The 13,793-nt window shown below is 47.1% G+C and overlaps 1 protein-coding gene across 1 annotated transcript in view; it reads left to right on the top strand.

Moving 5' to 3' along the window:
• LOC124013902 (protein O-mannosyl-transferase TMTC1-like) overlaps positions 1 to 13,793 on the top strand; it is a 110,458-nt gene that overhangs the window by 41,925 nt on the left and 54,740 nt on the right. The window contains 2 exon segments of the mRNA XM_046328454.1: positions 7,080 to 7,161; positions 7,408 to 7,511. Coding sequence (XP_046184410.1) covers positions 7,080 to 7,161; positions 7,408 to 7,511 — 186 coding nt within the window.

Here is a 13,793-nt window from a genome sequence, read left to right as displayed (position 1 = left end):
TCTGCCCCTGTGTCTGCCCTGTTTTTGTCTCTGTCCCCTGCACCTGTACTGACCTCGCCTTCTGGATGATAGCGGGGTGAACAGGCAGTGGTTCGGGTGGTTGATGTCCTTGATGTGGTCTGCGGGTGGTGTAGGTGTCCCTGTTTGACTGCCCCTGTGTCTGCCACTGTGTCTGCCCCTGTGTCTGCCCCTGTGTCTGCCCCTGTGACTGCCCCTGTGACTGCCCCTGTGACTGCCCCCTTGTGACTGCCCTTGTGACTGCCCTTGTGACTGCCCCTGTGACTGCCCCTGCCCCTGTGACTGCCCCTGTGTCTGCCCCTGTCTACCCCTGTGTCTGCCCCTGTGACTGCCCCTGTGACTGCCCCTGTGTCTGCCCCTGTGTGCCCCTGTCTACCCCTGTGTCCCTGTGTCTACCCCTGTGACTGCCCCTGTGTCTGCCCCTGTGACTGCCCCTGTGTCTGCCCCTGTGACTGCCCCTGTGTCTGCCCCTGTGACTGCCCCTGTGTCTGCCCCTGTGACTGCCCCTGTCTGCCCCTGTGACTGCCCCTGTCTGCCCCTGACTGCCCCTGTGTCTACCCCTGTGACTGCCCCCCTCTCTCTCTCTCTGTTTCTCTTTCTGTCTCTCTCAATTCAATTAAATTTTGCTGTATTGGCATGATGTGACAATGTACATATTGCCAAAGCTTACTTTGGAGATTTGCATAATTAACATAATAATAATAATAATCAATGTTGTCAATGGGACAACAGTAACAACAATAATCAAGTGTCAAAATAACCATACATTTAACAATAAGCAGAGAGGACATGTGCAGGTTGCTCACTCTCACTCCTCACTCTCGCTCTCTCTCTCTCTCTCTCTCTCTCTCTCTCTCTCTCTCTCACTCTCTCTCTCTCTCTCTCTCTCTCTCTCTCTCTCTCTCTCTCTCTCTCTCTCTCTCTCTCTCTCTCTCTCTCTCTCTCTCTCTCTCTCACTCTCTCTCTCGCATCTAATTCCATATTTCCATGAAATGCGAGGAGCTTTCCAGTGGCTTATGGACAGAAGTGAATTAATGCGGACATCAGACTGATGTGAAAAGCGTTTTGTTTTTAAATCCCCGGGTGAACGAGGTGAAGGGGATTGGTACATGTATCCCTGCACTCTTTCCCCCTGCCTATTATCTCACAGCTGTGATGGGCTGTCATTGTTATGCTGCCTCACACAACCCAGGGAACAGAAACACACACACACACACACTGTAGCTGGAGCAATACCTCCCCGGCAAGCGGAGGTATATCCGCACTAACACCCTCACGCACTACTGTGTGTACACAAAACCTCACTCATACACAACCACCTCCGCCAATTACCTGGGCAAGCCTACGACCAAACTACAACACCTCTTTCAAGTTCCATCCCACACTCACCCACACATGGAGCCTTACGAATGAGGTAGAATCCTGCAGCCACAGAATGGAGCACATAGTAACCCTCTCCCTATGACAGGACCTCCTCACTGAGAGGAAACGGCCTAAATCAGAGCCAAAATGGAGCCCACTGTCCTCATGAGCGTGAAGCAGTAGGCTCAGCATAGCGGAACCCATTTCCTGGTCTTGCGTGATTTGGGGCTGTGGGCCTTTTGTCATGAAGCTGTGTTAATTTCAGTTTAGCAGGTTAACTCTGAATATACGCTGATTGGTCAATGATGCTGGTCATTTATGAACATTTGAACATCTTGGCCACGTTCTGTTATAATCTCCACCCGGCACAGCCAGAAGAGGACTGGCCACCCCACATATGCTCTCTCTAATTCTCTCTTTCTTTCTCTCTCTCGGAGGACCTGAGCCCTAGGACCGTGCCCCAGGACTACCTGACATGATGGCTCCTTGCTGTCCCCAGTCCACCTGACTGTGCTGCTGCTCCAGTTTCAACTGTTCTGCCTTATTATTATTTGACCATGCTGGTCATTTATGAACATTTGAACATCTTGGTCATGTTCTGTTATAATCTCTACCCGGCACAGCCAGAAGAGGACTGGCCACCCCACATAGCCCGGTTCCTCTCTAGGTTTCTTCCTAGGTTTTGGCCTTTCTAGGGAGTTTTTCCTAGCCACCGTGCTTTTACACCTGCATTGTTTGCTGTTTGGGGTTTTAGGCTGGGTTTCTGTACAGCACTTTGAGATATCAGCTGATGTACGAAGGGCTATATAAATAAATTTGATTTGATTTGATTTGATGGAACTGGCTAGCAGTAGAGCGCTACGTGTACTGATATGAATTGTGCGTGCGTCTGTAATCACTCTACCCTCTCAATTTAGTTCCTCCTACAGCATTCAGTTCCAGCCCATGTGAGGAACTGGAGTGATTAAAAAAAAACGCAAAGCAAAATGTTTCTCAGTAAACAGGCTGATTGTGAGACTGAGGCCAGGCTGAGGGAACAGATGTGTTTTAATAAAGAAGAGATGCCCCTCTATACTTCCACTGATAGGTAAGCAAGAAGTGTGTGTGTGTGTGTGTGTGTGTGTGTGTGTGTGTGTGTGTGTGTGTGTGTGTGTGTGTGTGTGTGTGTGTGTGTGTGTGTGTGTGTGTGTGTGTGTGTGTGTGTGTGTGTGTGTGTGTGTGTGTGTGTGTGTGTGTGTGTGCGTGTGTGTGCGCACACACAGTAAAACAATTTTGTATTTCTGTAAGGATGCCCAATCCTAATCTTTATCTTGGGGATTATATCATTCAGACTTTGACCCTATCTAGCAGGGGGATGAGTGTTGTTTGGGGTACTGCTGCAGTTACATGTATTTCTGTGCTTCACTGCTCTCAAAGCTCTGCAACCTAATCTTGATTATGACATAATGAACAAGGCGGGGGGGAGAATCACATAACGAGTGTGTTTTTAAAGCAACGGCAACAGAGGAGGTTGTTTGGCAGGACATCTCCTGCAGGATTTGAACAAAGGAAACAGTCATCATGGATTTAAGAGCTCTCGTATTACTGTCCCCACTTCTCCCAATCCCCTTCTCCTCCTCTCCTCCTCTCCTCCTCTCCTCCTCTCCTCTTCCCTCCAGGATAGTCTGCTCTGTCACTGCTCAATGATTCAGCATCCAAACCACACCGCTTTGCTGTCTCTTGGGTGTGTGAGATTGCGTCTGTGTGTATAGGTTTCACACACCCCTTCTCTGCTCGATCACATTCTGTTCCTCCTTCACTCCAAAGCTATTTTGTAGTGTGTTTTATAGTGTGTGTGTTGTATTCTGTGTGTGTGTGTGGTTAGTGTGTGTGTGTGGTTAGTGTGTGTTTCACTCCAAAGCTATTTTGTAGTGTGTTTTATAGTGTGTGTGTGTTTTATTGTGTGTGTGTGTGTGTGGTTAGTGTGTGTGTGTGGTTAGTGTGTGTTTCACTCCAAAGCTATTGTGTAGTGTGTTTTATAGTGTGTGTGTGTGTGGTTATTGTGTGTTTCACTCCAAAGCTATTTTATAGTGTGTGTTTGTGTACTCCCTATCCATCTGTCTTTTTCCTTCTACTCCTTGACAAAGTGTTTTGAAGTACACTCTTAAGATACACTGAGAAATCTGGTTGACTGTCAGGTTACCAAACACTGGTTTGACCATGCCTTACCTCACACCATTAATACAAGACCAAACACTGCATGACTTTGTCTTTCCGGTCTCCACCGAAACGTATTCTCACCATACGGTATTTCCGCCCTGCGGGGTGGTTGCCGTAGCACCCAGTCTCTGATCTCCCCTCCTGTTTGAACTCTGCGTCGTACGATTATAAAGCAAAGAACACATCACTTATTCAACACAGAGAAGCAGCAGGGACAGAGATGTAGCATGACTGCTGTACAAACAGCACCTAGTCTGTGTCAGCCAGTGTCTCCGGACCAGAGATCGTTCCCTTTTTCTGTGTGTGTTAAATAATCATGTGTGTAAAAGCTTCTGCGTATACGCATCTGTGTGTGTGTGCCTGTCATCCATGTGTGTGTGTGTGTGTGTGTGTGTGTGTGTGTGTGTGTGTGCACGCTTGTCATCTGTGTGTGTGTGTGTGTGTGCACGCTTGTCATCTGTGTGTGTGTGTGTGTGTGCACGCTTGTCATCTGTGTGTGTGTGTGTGTGTGCACGCTTGTCATCTGTGTGTGTGTGTGTGTGTGTGTGTGTGTGTGTGTGTGTGTGTGTGTGTGTGTGTGTGTGTGTGTGTGTGCACGCTTGTCATCTGTGTGTGTGTGTGTGTGTGTGTGTGTGTGTGTGTGTGTGTGTGTGTGTGTGTGTGTGTGTGTGTGTGTGTGTGTGTGTGTGTGTGTGTGTGTGCACGCTTGTCATCTGTGTGTGTGTGTGTGTGTGTTTGCATCTCTGCTGAACAGACACAGGGGGACGGTGTGTTCAGATGTATTACAGAAGCTACTACAGCACTGCGTCCTTTCCTGCAGCAGGGTCCAATCAGATGACCTTCTACAGTTTCACTGGTCTCCTGTTCTATTGTGTTTGTGTTCTGGGATTATTTATTTATTCCCCACTTGAGGAGAATAGCCTGGGAGATGATTGTGTTTCTGTAGGCAGTGGAGGGGCCTCTATGGGGGATGAAGAGGGGGGCAGGAACCCCTCTCTGTAGTGAAGGAATGGGGCAGGTAGAAGGGGCAGGGCAGACATTAGGCAGCAGACACAGGGAAGGGCTGCCAAGAGATTAACACACACACACACACACACACACACACACACACACACACACACACACACACACACACACACACACACACACACACACACACACACACACACACACACACACACACACACACACACACACACACACCTCCCTCGTGCAGGGCTGTCATCTAAAATAGCCCTATGTAGAACGTAATCCATTGTAACATGAGACCGTGTTAAGTGTCAGGGTATCATCGCATCTACTGGGGATGAACAGGAATAGGTACATACACACCTTCTGGTCTCCACAAGCATAGTTAAACACGTCCACCCACATGCAGAGAGGCATAACTCATTCCTGTTTGATATGTGTGGAAAGCAGAACTCAGACCTGTGTGTATATGTGTGTGTGTGACAGAATATAATTCTTCCCTCTGTACCTTAAACACAGTGTGGTTGGTTTGAAGGTCAGTATGAAGGTAGAGATGCGCTGCCATTGGTCCAGAGCTGCTATACAGAACACTTTCACCCCAGGCCCATTTTCCCCTCTGAGCTGATAGGAGGGGAGGGGGGCATAAATATCAGTGGCACGTGAGGATGACAGACTCAACAGCATGGGAGGAGAAGATAGAAATACCACATCCGAGCAGGAGAGTTACAGAAAAGACCGGAAGGGAAAGGGGAAACCTAGTCAGTTGTACAACCGAATGAATTCAACTGAAATGTGTCTTCCACATTTAACCCAACCCCTCTGAATCAGAGAGGTGCGGGGGGGCTGCCGTAATCCAGGTCATCGGCGACCAGGGAGCAGTTGTTGGGGGTTAACTGCCTTGTTCAAGGGCAGCTCGGGGTTTCGACCTCTCGGTTACTGGCCCAACGCTCCTGCCGCCTGGAGAATAGCCTGTTGTGAACTGTTATTCACCCAGCAGAGAGTAGTTACACACTGATGGTTATTTATGTTATTCATTCCTTGGGGTTGGAGGGTTTTGGAGGGTTTTTCCTGCAAGCCCGTGTGTGTGTGTGTGTGTGTGCTTCATATAGAGACGTGTGTGTGTGTGTTGTCTGTCTATGTTTCCATGGTGTTTAACTGATCCCTGGTGTATAATGTCTAAGACAGACAATACACACACACACACACACACACACACACACACACACACACACACACACACACACACACACACACACACACACACACACACACACACACACACACACACACACACACACACACACACACACACACACACACACACTGCATCACTAAGCAGCTCTACTCTACTCTTGAACAATCAACCACATTTCAATGTCTCTCCCCTCCACCCCCAAACTACCCCCTCCCTCCACCTCGTCATTCATCCCTTCCTGAAACCACGGTCACAGTTGTCATGACAAATGAACATCCTGTTGTTTGGATGCGTGGTGATGTCTTCTTACCCATGGGGCCTTTGGGGAGAGGGAGAGGCCCAAGTCTGAGAACGCAACCATACCTGTCTCTGTGTTTGTCTGTTACATCTAATTCCTCTACACAGCGTGAAATCTGTTTTTTCAGCAGAGCTCAAATCCGTAATATTTCCCAAGGTCGACGTGTCTCTTTACATTCCGTGCTCGCAATTCTGTCTGTGTGAGCGTCGTCGACTCTTGGAATCTCTCGCCCCTTTCTCTCCCTGCTTTCCCTTCTCTCGCTCTCTCTCTCTCTCTCGCTCTCTCTCTCTCTGTCTCTCTCTCTCTCTCTCTCTCTCTCTCTCTCTCTCTCTCTCTCTCTCTCTCTCTCTCTCTCTCTCTCTCTCTCTCTCTCTCTCTCTCTCTCTCTCTCTCTCTCTCTCTCTCTCTCTCTCTCTCTCTCTCTCTCTCTCTCTCTCTCTCTCTCTCTCTCTCTCTCTCTCTCTCTGTGTGGCTGTCTCAGTGACTGTGGGATTTTTAGAATGCATTTCACAGCATTGCACAGGCTTACAAACACATCGTGACAAGATAATGACACTCGTTTGCAATTGTCTTGTTCTTTGAAACTCTCCTTCTCTCTTTCTAATGTCTCTGCAGCATTAGATAGACACCAGAGTTCTCTCTCTCTCTCACTTCATTGACATGCTCTGGCAGATATTCCCCCTTCCGTCTTTCTTTTATCTGTCTCTGCCGATTTCTCCTCTTCTTTCTCTCCCCAGGTCTCTGTCTGTGCACCTCTGTTATATAAGACACTTCATACTCTTCCCCTCTCCGTTCTCCACCACCCTTCTCCTTTCCTTTCCTCTCCTCTCATCCTCCTCTATCCCCCATTATGGAGTCTCAATGCCATTAGTGAGTGTACATGTGGAAGGGTGAACAGGGGAAACCGATGAGACCAAACATGCCATTAACCCTGGGGGAGGATTCAACTGTACCTGTCTGTCCTCGGACTCAAACATGATAGGTCCGTTCTCTGACCTTTCTGACCTTTCTGTCTCTCTCTGTGTTGTTGCGTTCCAGGCACCTCTCCGGCTCCAAGATCAAGGATCTTCTCAGAATCTCCGTCCCCTTCCTCAAACGAGCCTGTGCCGTCTCTCTCTATGTGAGAATCGACCACAACTATTACAACTAAGACTATGTTTATATCTCAGTACACATCTGTTTGGGATAGTAATCATGTTGAATGTGTAGGTTAAAGCACATGTTTGATGTTATGTTCGGTACAGTTAACATTATATACATTGAATGTGTATGTAAAGCACCAGTTTGATGTAAGTTTTTGGTACATTTCACTGTTTTGTTGATATTTGAATGGTAATGTCCTGCTGTTCACTCCTCCCTCCTGTAGGTGGCGGTCATCATGTCCTTCAGGCTCTGGCTGATGGGCGGCTCCATGCCTCTCTTCTCGGAGCAGGACAACCCAGCCTCCTTCTCTCCTCACCTGCTCACCAGGTTATTCCTAGCCCTATCACAGACATGTTAAATCAATTTCAATGCTAAAATGCTAAGATACCGTATTTCCTGCTACATGTAACCACTATGTTAAAAGTTGTATAAAAGGCTATGAATATACATAGAACCACAAATAGACCCAAACAACAGCCTCCCTCCCTGGGTTAGCCTCCTACCCACTCCCCAGGCTTCAGGGCTTACCCCATGGTTGTAGACCTCAGAGTGCGTGAGCAGTAGCGTTCTGGGTCCTATCTGCAGTAGCAGACACTGTAGCTGGCCTCTGGCAACAGATCATCTGTCAATAAGCTCTTGCAAGGCCACCTGGGAAATGTACTTCCTAAATCTCTTCATACCATACATCCAATCCTTCTTTCCCTCCTTCCCTCCTTTCTCCCTGGCACTGTCTCGAGGATGCTCTTGTCATTGAGAAAGGAGAGTGTCCGTTTTAGTGTTAAACATTTCCATCCAGCCAGCTATCTATTTGCTGTCTATCTATCCATCAGTCAGTGTGCTCCATAATGTTTTAATGAAGAGATGCGTCTCGTAGTGAATACTGAGGATTGAGACTAACCTTGAAGAGTGTGTTTGTCCTTTTGATTCTGCCAATCAGTCAGTTATGGATGTGTGTGTGTGTGTGTGTGTGTGTGTGTGTGTGTGTGTGTGTGTGTGTGTGTGTGTGTGTGTGTGTGTGTGTGTGTGTGTGTGTGTGTGTGTGTGTGTGTGTGTGTGTGTGTGTGTGTGTGTGTGTGTGTGTGTGTGTGTGTGTGTGTGTGTGTGTGTGTGTGTGTGTGTTTGTGTATCGTCCTTGGTGTGTGTGTGTGGTCTGTGTTTGTGTATCGTCCTTGGTGTGTGTGTGTGGTCTGTGTTTATTCATTCCCACTCCATCTGTGGTGATGCAGTAGTGATTATCCATCATGTCAGCATTTCTCTGCCATTCCATTTATAATTCATCACAGCGCCCTCCCTTCTGTCATTATTCTACCCTGTGTGTGTGTGTAAGGTTGTGTAGGTATGTATGTCTGTGTGTGTAGGTGCTTGAGTGATTTATTTGAATAAACATGCGGACTGCGGTCACAGCTTGATATGACATATTTATCAACTGCGGGGGACTGGAGAAGTAGCTGTGTGTTTGTGTGTGTGAGTGCGTGCGTGTGTAGGTGCTTAAGTGATTCATTTGAATAAACAAGCGGACTGCGGTCACAGCTTCATATTACTGATTTACCAACCGCGGGTGACTGGAGAAGTAGCTGTTTTCTATATGAATTTGTTAGGTTCTAGTTTTCAGAGTACAAACTCAACAGACACTATGCAAGCTTTAAACCAAGTTTATTCTGCCCAGAGGGTCAATACAGCTGCATTAGACAAAGACATGGTTTCACCCATGGTAGTGTACACATACCCCACCTTGGGCGGAGTCTCCTCCTCACCCGTGGTAGTGTACACATACCCCACCCTGGGCGGAGTCTCCTCCTCACCCGTGGTAATGTACACATACCCCACCTTGGGCAGAGTCTCCTCCTTACCAGTGGTAGTGTACACATACCCCACCCTGGGCGGAGTCTCCTCCTCACCCGTGGTAGTGTACACATACCCCACCCTGGGCGGAGTCTCCTCCTCACCCGTGGTAATGTACACATACCCCACCCTGGGCGGAGTCTCCTCCTCACCCGTGGTAATGTACACATACCCCACCTTGGGCAGAGTCTCCTCCTTACCAGTGGTAGTGTACACATACCCCACCCTGGGCGGAGTCTCCTCCTCACCCGTGGTAGTGTACACATACCCCACCCTGGGCGGAGTCTCCTCCTCACCCGTGGTAGTGTACACATACCCCACCCTGGGCGGAGTCTCCTCCTCACCCGTGGTAGTGTACACATACCCCACCCTGGGCGGAGTCTCCTCCTCACCCGTGGTAGTGTACACATACCCCACCTTGGGTAGAGTCTCCTTCTCATCCCTACACATTGCATCCTTATTGCTAGGCAGGGAGCTAAGAGATATGGGCCTTAAACGGTTCCTCCCTTTATCAATACTGCCACGTGTGACCGTTTTCCCTGCACTCAGCCCCTCCCAAACTTCATTATGGCACCCCTCATGTCTCTTTTAGAACTAATGATTCATAATAGGTTTGGTTTTTGAGCTTTAACTATCAAATTATGTGCAACAGTCACAGCCTGGTTAATGTGTGTGTGTGTGTGTGTGTGTGTGTGTGTGTGTGTGTGTGTGTGTGTGTGTGTGTGTGTGTGTGTGTGTGTGTGTGTGTGTGTGTGTGTGTGTGTGTGTGTGTGTGTGTGTGTGTGTGTGTGTGTGTGTGTGTGTGTGTGTGTGTGTGCGTGTGTGCGTGTGTGTGCGTGCATGCTTTGGAGTTTTAATCTTCAACTGACCATGTTGCAGACCAGTGACTTTTCTGTCGATTTAGCGTTTTCTATTCCTCTCTCGTTTCTCATAAAGGTCAGGTGTGTTTGTGTGTTATTGCCTATGTGTGTGTGTGTGTGTGTGTGTAATTGCCTAGTTGAGTGTGTACATCAAATTTAATGCTGAAAGCTTTTTGAGAATCTTGAGTGTCATACTGCAACTCACATTCTAATCCATTAAACATCAAGTGCCATTGTCTGTGATTGCCTTTTTCTCTGTGTGTGTGTGTGTGTGTGTGTGTGTGAGAGAGAGTGTATTTCAAGGGTATTTGTCTTTCTGGTGTGTCAGTGTCCTCTGCGCTGAGTGGTGTGGAGTGCTCTCCTCACATCATGACTGTGTGAGACTTTAAGGCTGTTTAGCTGGTTGGTTTGACACCTGAATTCAGGACTCTTGATCAGGGAGAACATGCTGGAACACAGGAGACCGAGGAGACACGGCTACAGTCCTCAAACCTCCCATCACCTACCTGTCAGCAACTGCTATTCATTTTCTCCATTATTCTTTCTCTGTCTCGATGTCTCTCTCTTTCGAGGGCTGTTTCTCTCACTTTCCCTCTCTTTCTTGATTACTCTCTTTCACTCCCTCACCCCCCTCTCATTTTCTCTCTCTTTCTTGATTACTTTCTCTCTCTTTAACTCCCTCAATTTCTCTCACTCTTTCTTCTGTCTCTCTCTGTTTATTGATTACTCTCTTTCTCCCTCTCCCATTTTCTTTCTCTTTTTTTCCCAAACATGCATCACTTTCCTCTCTCCCTTTTCCCCTCCCCCACTTCTCCCTGCCCTGTCTCCTCCTCTCTGTTAGGAAATGCTGTGCATGTTGTGTTTAGTGGGGGGAGTGGCGGGTTGTGGGCAGTGGGGGGAATTGAATCTATGTCCCGTTCCAGTCTGATCATGGCAGTTGGTGAGCATACTCCTCCATGTTGAACTCTCTGGTTCTGTCAGTCGCCGTGTGTGTGTGTGTGTGTGTGTGTGTGTGTGTGTGTGTGTGTGTGTGTGTGTGTGTGTGTGTGTGTGTGTGTGTGTGTGTGTGTGTGTGTGTGTGTGTGTGTGTGTGTGTGTGTGTGTGTGTGTGTGTGTGTGTGTGTGTGTGTGTGTTCATGCTTGTGCATGTCTATCTGTATGTCTTTCTCTCCAATAGCCAGCCTGACTGGGTGGCAAAAGCAGAAGGATGAGGTTGATATTCTGTACATCCATTGCACATATCTAGCCTCCCATTCAGCAGGGATTTCCCCTCAATCTGCTATAGCACGAGGTTAGGTGAATCTGTCAATATATCACTTAATGGCTTCCTCTGGCATTAGATGTTCCTCCATAAATCGATGATATACCAGCAGTTCATATTCACTCTGCGTCCCCTCTCAAATCAACAGGCGATCTGAACCCGCCTGTCCAAATCAATGGAGAATTGACTTTCCCTATCTATTCTATGGGAAAGCTTGTTTTGCTGCAGAGAGAGAATCAATGTGTAATCTCTGCATATCTCTGAAGCTGCTGCTCTTCTGAGTGGGAGGAGGATGCTGATAGGGTGTCACAGTGTTCTCATGTTCTCAGAGATAGGGCTGGGTGCCATTTTGGATGCAGAAACACACACATGCAAATGACTTCTAACATCACCCTACTGTGTGTGTGTGTGTGTGTGTGTGTGTGTGTGTGTGTGTGTGTGTGTGTGTGTGTGTGTGTGTGTGTGTGTGTGTGTGTGTGTGTGTGTGTGTGTGTGTGTGTGTGTGTGTGTGTGTGTGTGTGTGTGTGTGTGTGTGTGTGTGTGTGTGTGTGTGTGTGTGTGTGCCCGTGAGCGTGTGTGTGTGTGCCCGTGAGCGTGTGTGTGTGTGCCCGTGAGCGTGTGTGTGGGTGTTAGGATTCATTTTCTTCAGTGCACTGAAACACACAAATATGCCTTTTCCCGTTTGCAGTGTTGTCTAGTCAAAGTTTCATTTCACTTCAAACCACATCGACTATGTGTACATTTGAAAAGTTTTGTCTTACAGTTCACCATCCCCAACACCGAACTCACCAACTCATCTCCAATCAGAGCTTCAGCTACAGAGCAGTTCATACTGTGTCCTCTGCGCTGAGTGGTGTGGAGTGCTCTCCTCACATCATGACTGTGTGAGACTTTAAGGCTGTTTAGCTGGTTGGTTTGGCACCTAAATTCAGGACTCTTGATCAGGGAGAACATGCTGGAACACAGGAGACCGAGGAGACACGGCTACAGTCCTCAAACCTCCTGTCAGCAACAGCTATTCATTTTCTCCATTATTCTTTCACTGTCTCGATGTCTCTCTCTTTCGATGGCTGTTTCTCTCACTTTCCCTCTCTTTCTTGATTACGCTCCCTCTTTCACTCTCTCTCTCATTTTCACTCCATCTCTTCTCTCTTTCTTGATTACTCTCTTTCACTCTCTCACTCCCTCTCTCATTTTCTCTCTCTTTCTTGATTACTCTCTTTCACTCCCTCACCCTCTTTCATTTTCTCTCTCTGTTTCTTGATTACTCTCTTTCACTCCCTCACCCTCTCTCATTTTCTCTCTCTCTTTCTTGATTACTCTCTTTCACTCCCTCACCCTCTCTCATTTTCTCTCTCTCTTTCTTGATTACTCTCTTTCACTCCCTCACCCTCTCTCATTTTCTCTCTCTCTTTCTTGATTACTCTCTTTCACTCCCTCACCCTCTCTCATTTTCTCTCTCTCTTTCTTGATTACTCTCTTTCACTCCCTCACCCTCTCATTTTCTCTCTCTCTTTCTTGATTACTCTCTTTCACTCCCTCACCCTCTTTCATTTTCTCTCTCTGTTTCTTGATTACTCTCTTTCACTCCCTCACCCTCTCTCATTTTCTCTCTCTCTTTCTTGATTACTCTCTTTCACTCCCTCACCCTCTCATTTTCTCTCTCTGTTTCTTGATTACTCTCTTTTACTCCCTCACCCTCTCTCATTTTCTCTCTCTGTTTCTTGATTACTCTCTTTCACTCCCTCACCCTCTCATTTTCTCTCTCTCTTTCTTGATTACTCTCTTTCACTCCCTCACCCTCTTTCATTTTCTCTCTCTGTTTCTTGATTACTCTCTTTCACTCCCTCACCCTCTCTCATTTTCTCTCTCTCTTTCTTGATTACTCTCTTTCACTCCCTCACCCTCTCATTTTCTCTCTCTGTTTCTTGATTACTCTCTTTCACTCCCTCACCCTCTCTCATTTTCTCTCTCTCTTTCTTGATTACTCTCTTTCACTCCCTCACCCTCTCATTTTCTCTCTCTGTTTCTTGATTACTCTCTTTCCCTCCCTCACCCTCTCACTCTCTTTCACTCCCTTTTCATTTTCTCTCTCTGTTTCTTGATTACTCTCTTTCACTCCCTCACCCTCTTTCATTTTCTCTCTCTGTTTCTTGATTACTCTCTTTCACTCCCTCACCCCCATTTTCTCTCATTTTCTCTCTCTCTTTCTTGATTACTCTCTTTCACTCCCTCACCCTCTCATTTTCTCTCTCTGTTTCTTGATTACTCTCTTTCACTCCCTCACCCTCTCTCATTTTCTCTCTCTCTTTCTTGATTACTCTCTTTCACTCCCTCACCCTCTCATTTTCTCTCTCTGTTTCTTGATTACTCTCTTTCACTCCCTCACCCTCTCTCATTTTCTCTCTCTGTTTCTTGATTACTCTCTTTCTCCTTCTCCCATTTTCTTTCTCTTTCCTTTTCTTTCTTTTATTTTTCCAAACATGCATCACTTTCCTCTTTCCTCTTTCCCTTTTCTGTCTCGATGTCTCTCTTTTTCGATGGCTGTTTCTCTCTCTCTCTCTCTGTTTCTTGATTTCTCTTTCTTTCACTCACTCTAATTTTCTTTCTCTATATCTTCATATCTCATCCATGCATCACTTTCCT

Source organism: Oncorhynchus gorbuscha, linkage group LG25 (genome assembly GCF_021184085.1).
Source record: "Oncorhynchus gorbuscha isolate QuinsamMale2020 ecotype Even-year linkage group LG25, OgorEven_v1.0, whole genome shotgun sequence".
Taxonomy (NCBI): domain Eukaryota; kingdom Metazoa; phylum Chordata; class Actinopteri; order Salmoniformes; family Salmonidae; genus Oncorhynchus; species Oncorhynchus gorbuscha.
Note: the sequence above shows the minus strand (reverse complement) of the source record. Positions and strands in the feature narration are given on the sequence as shown.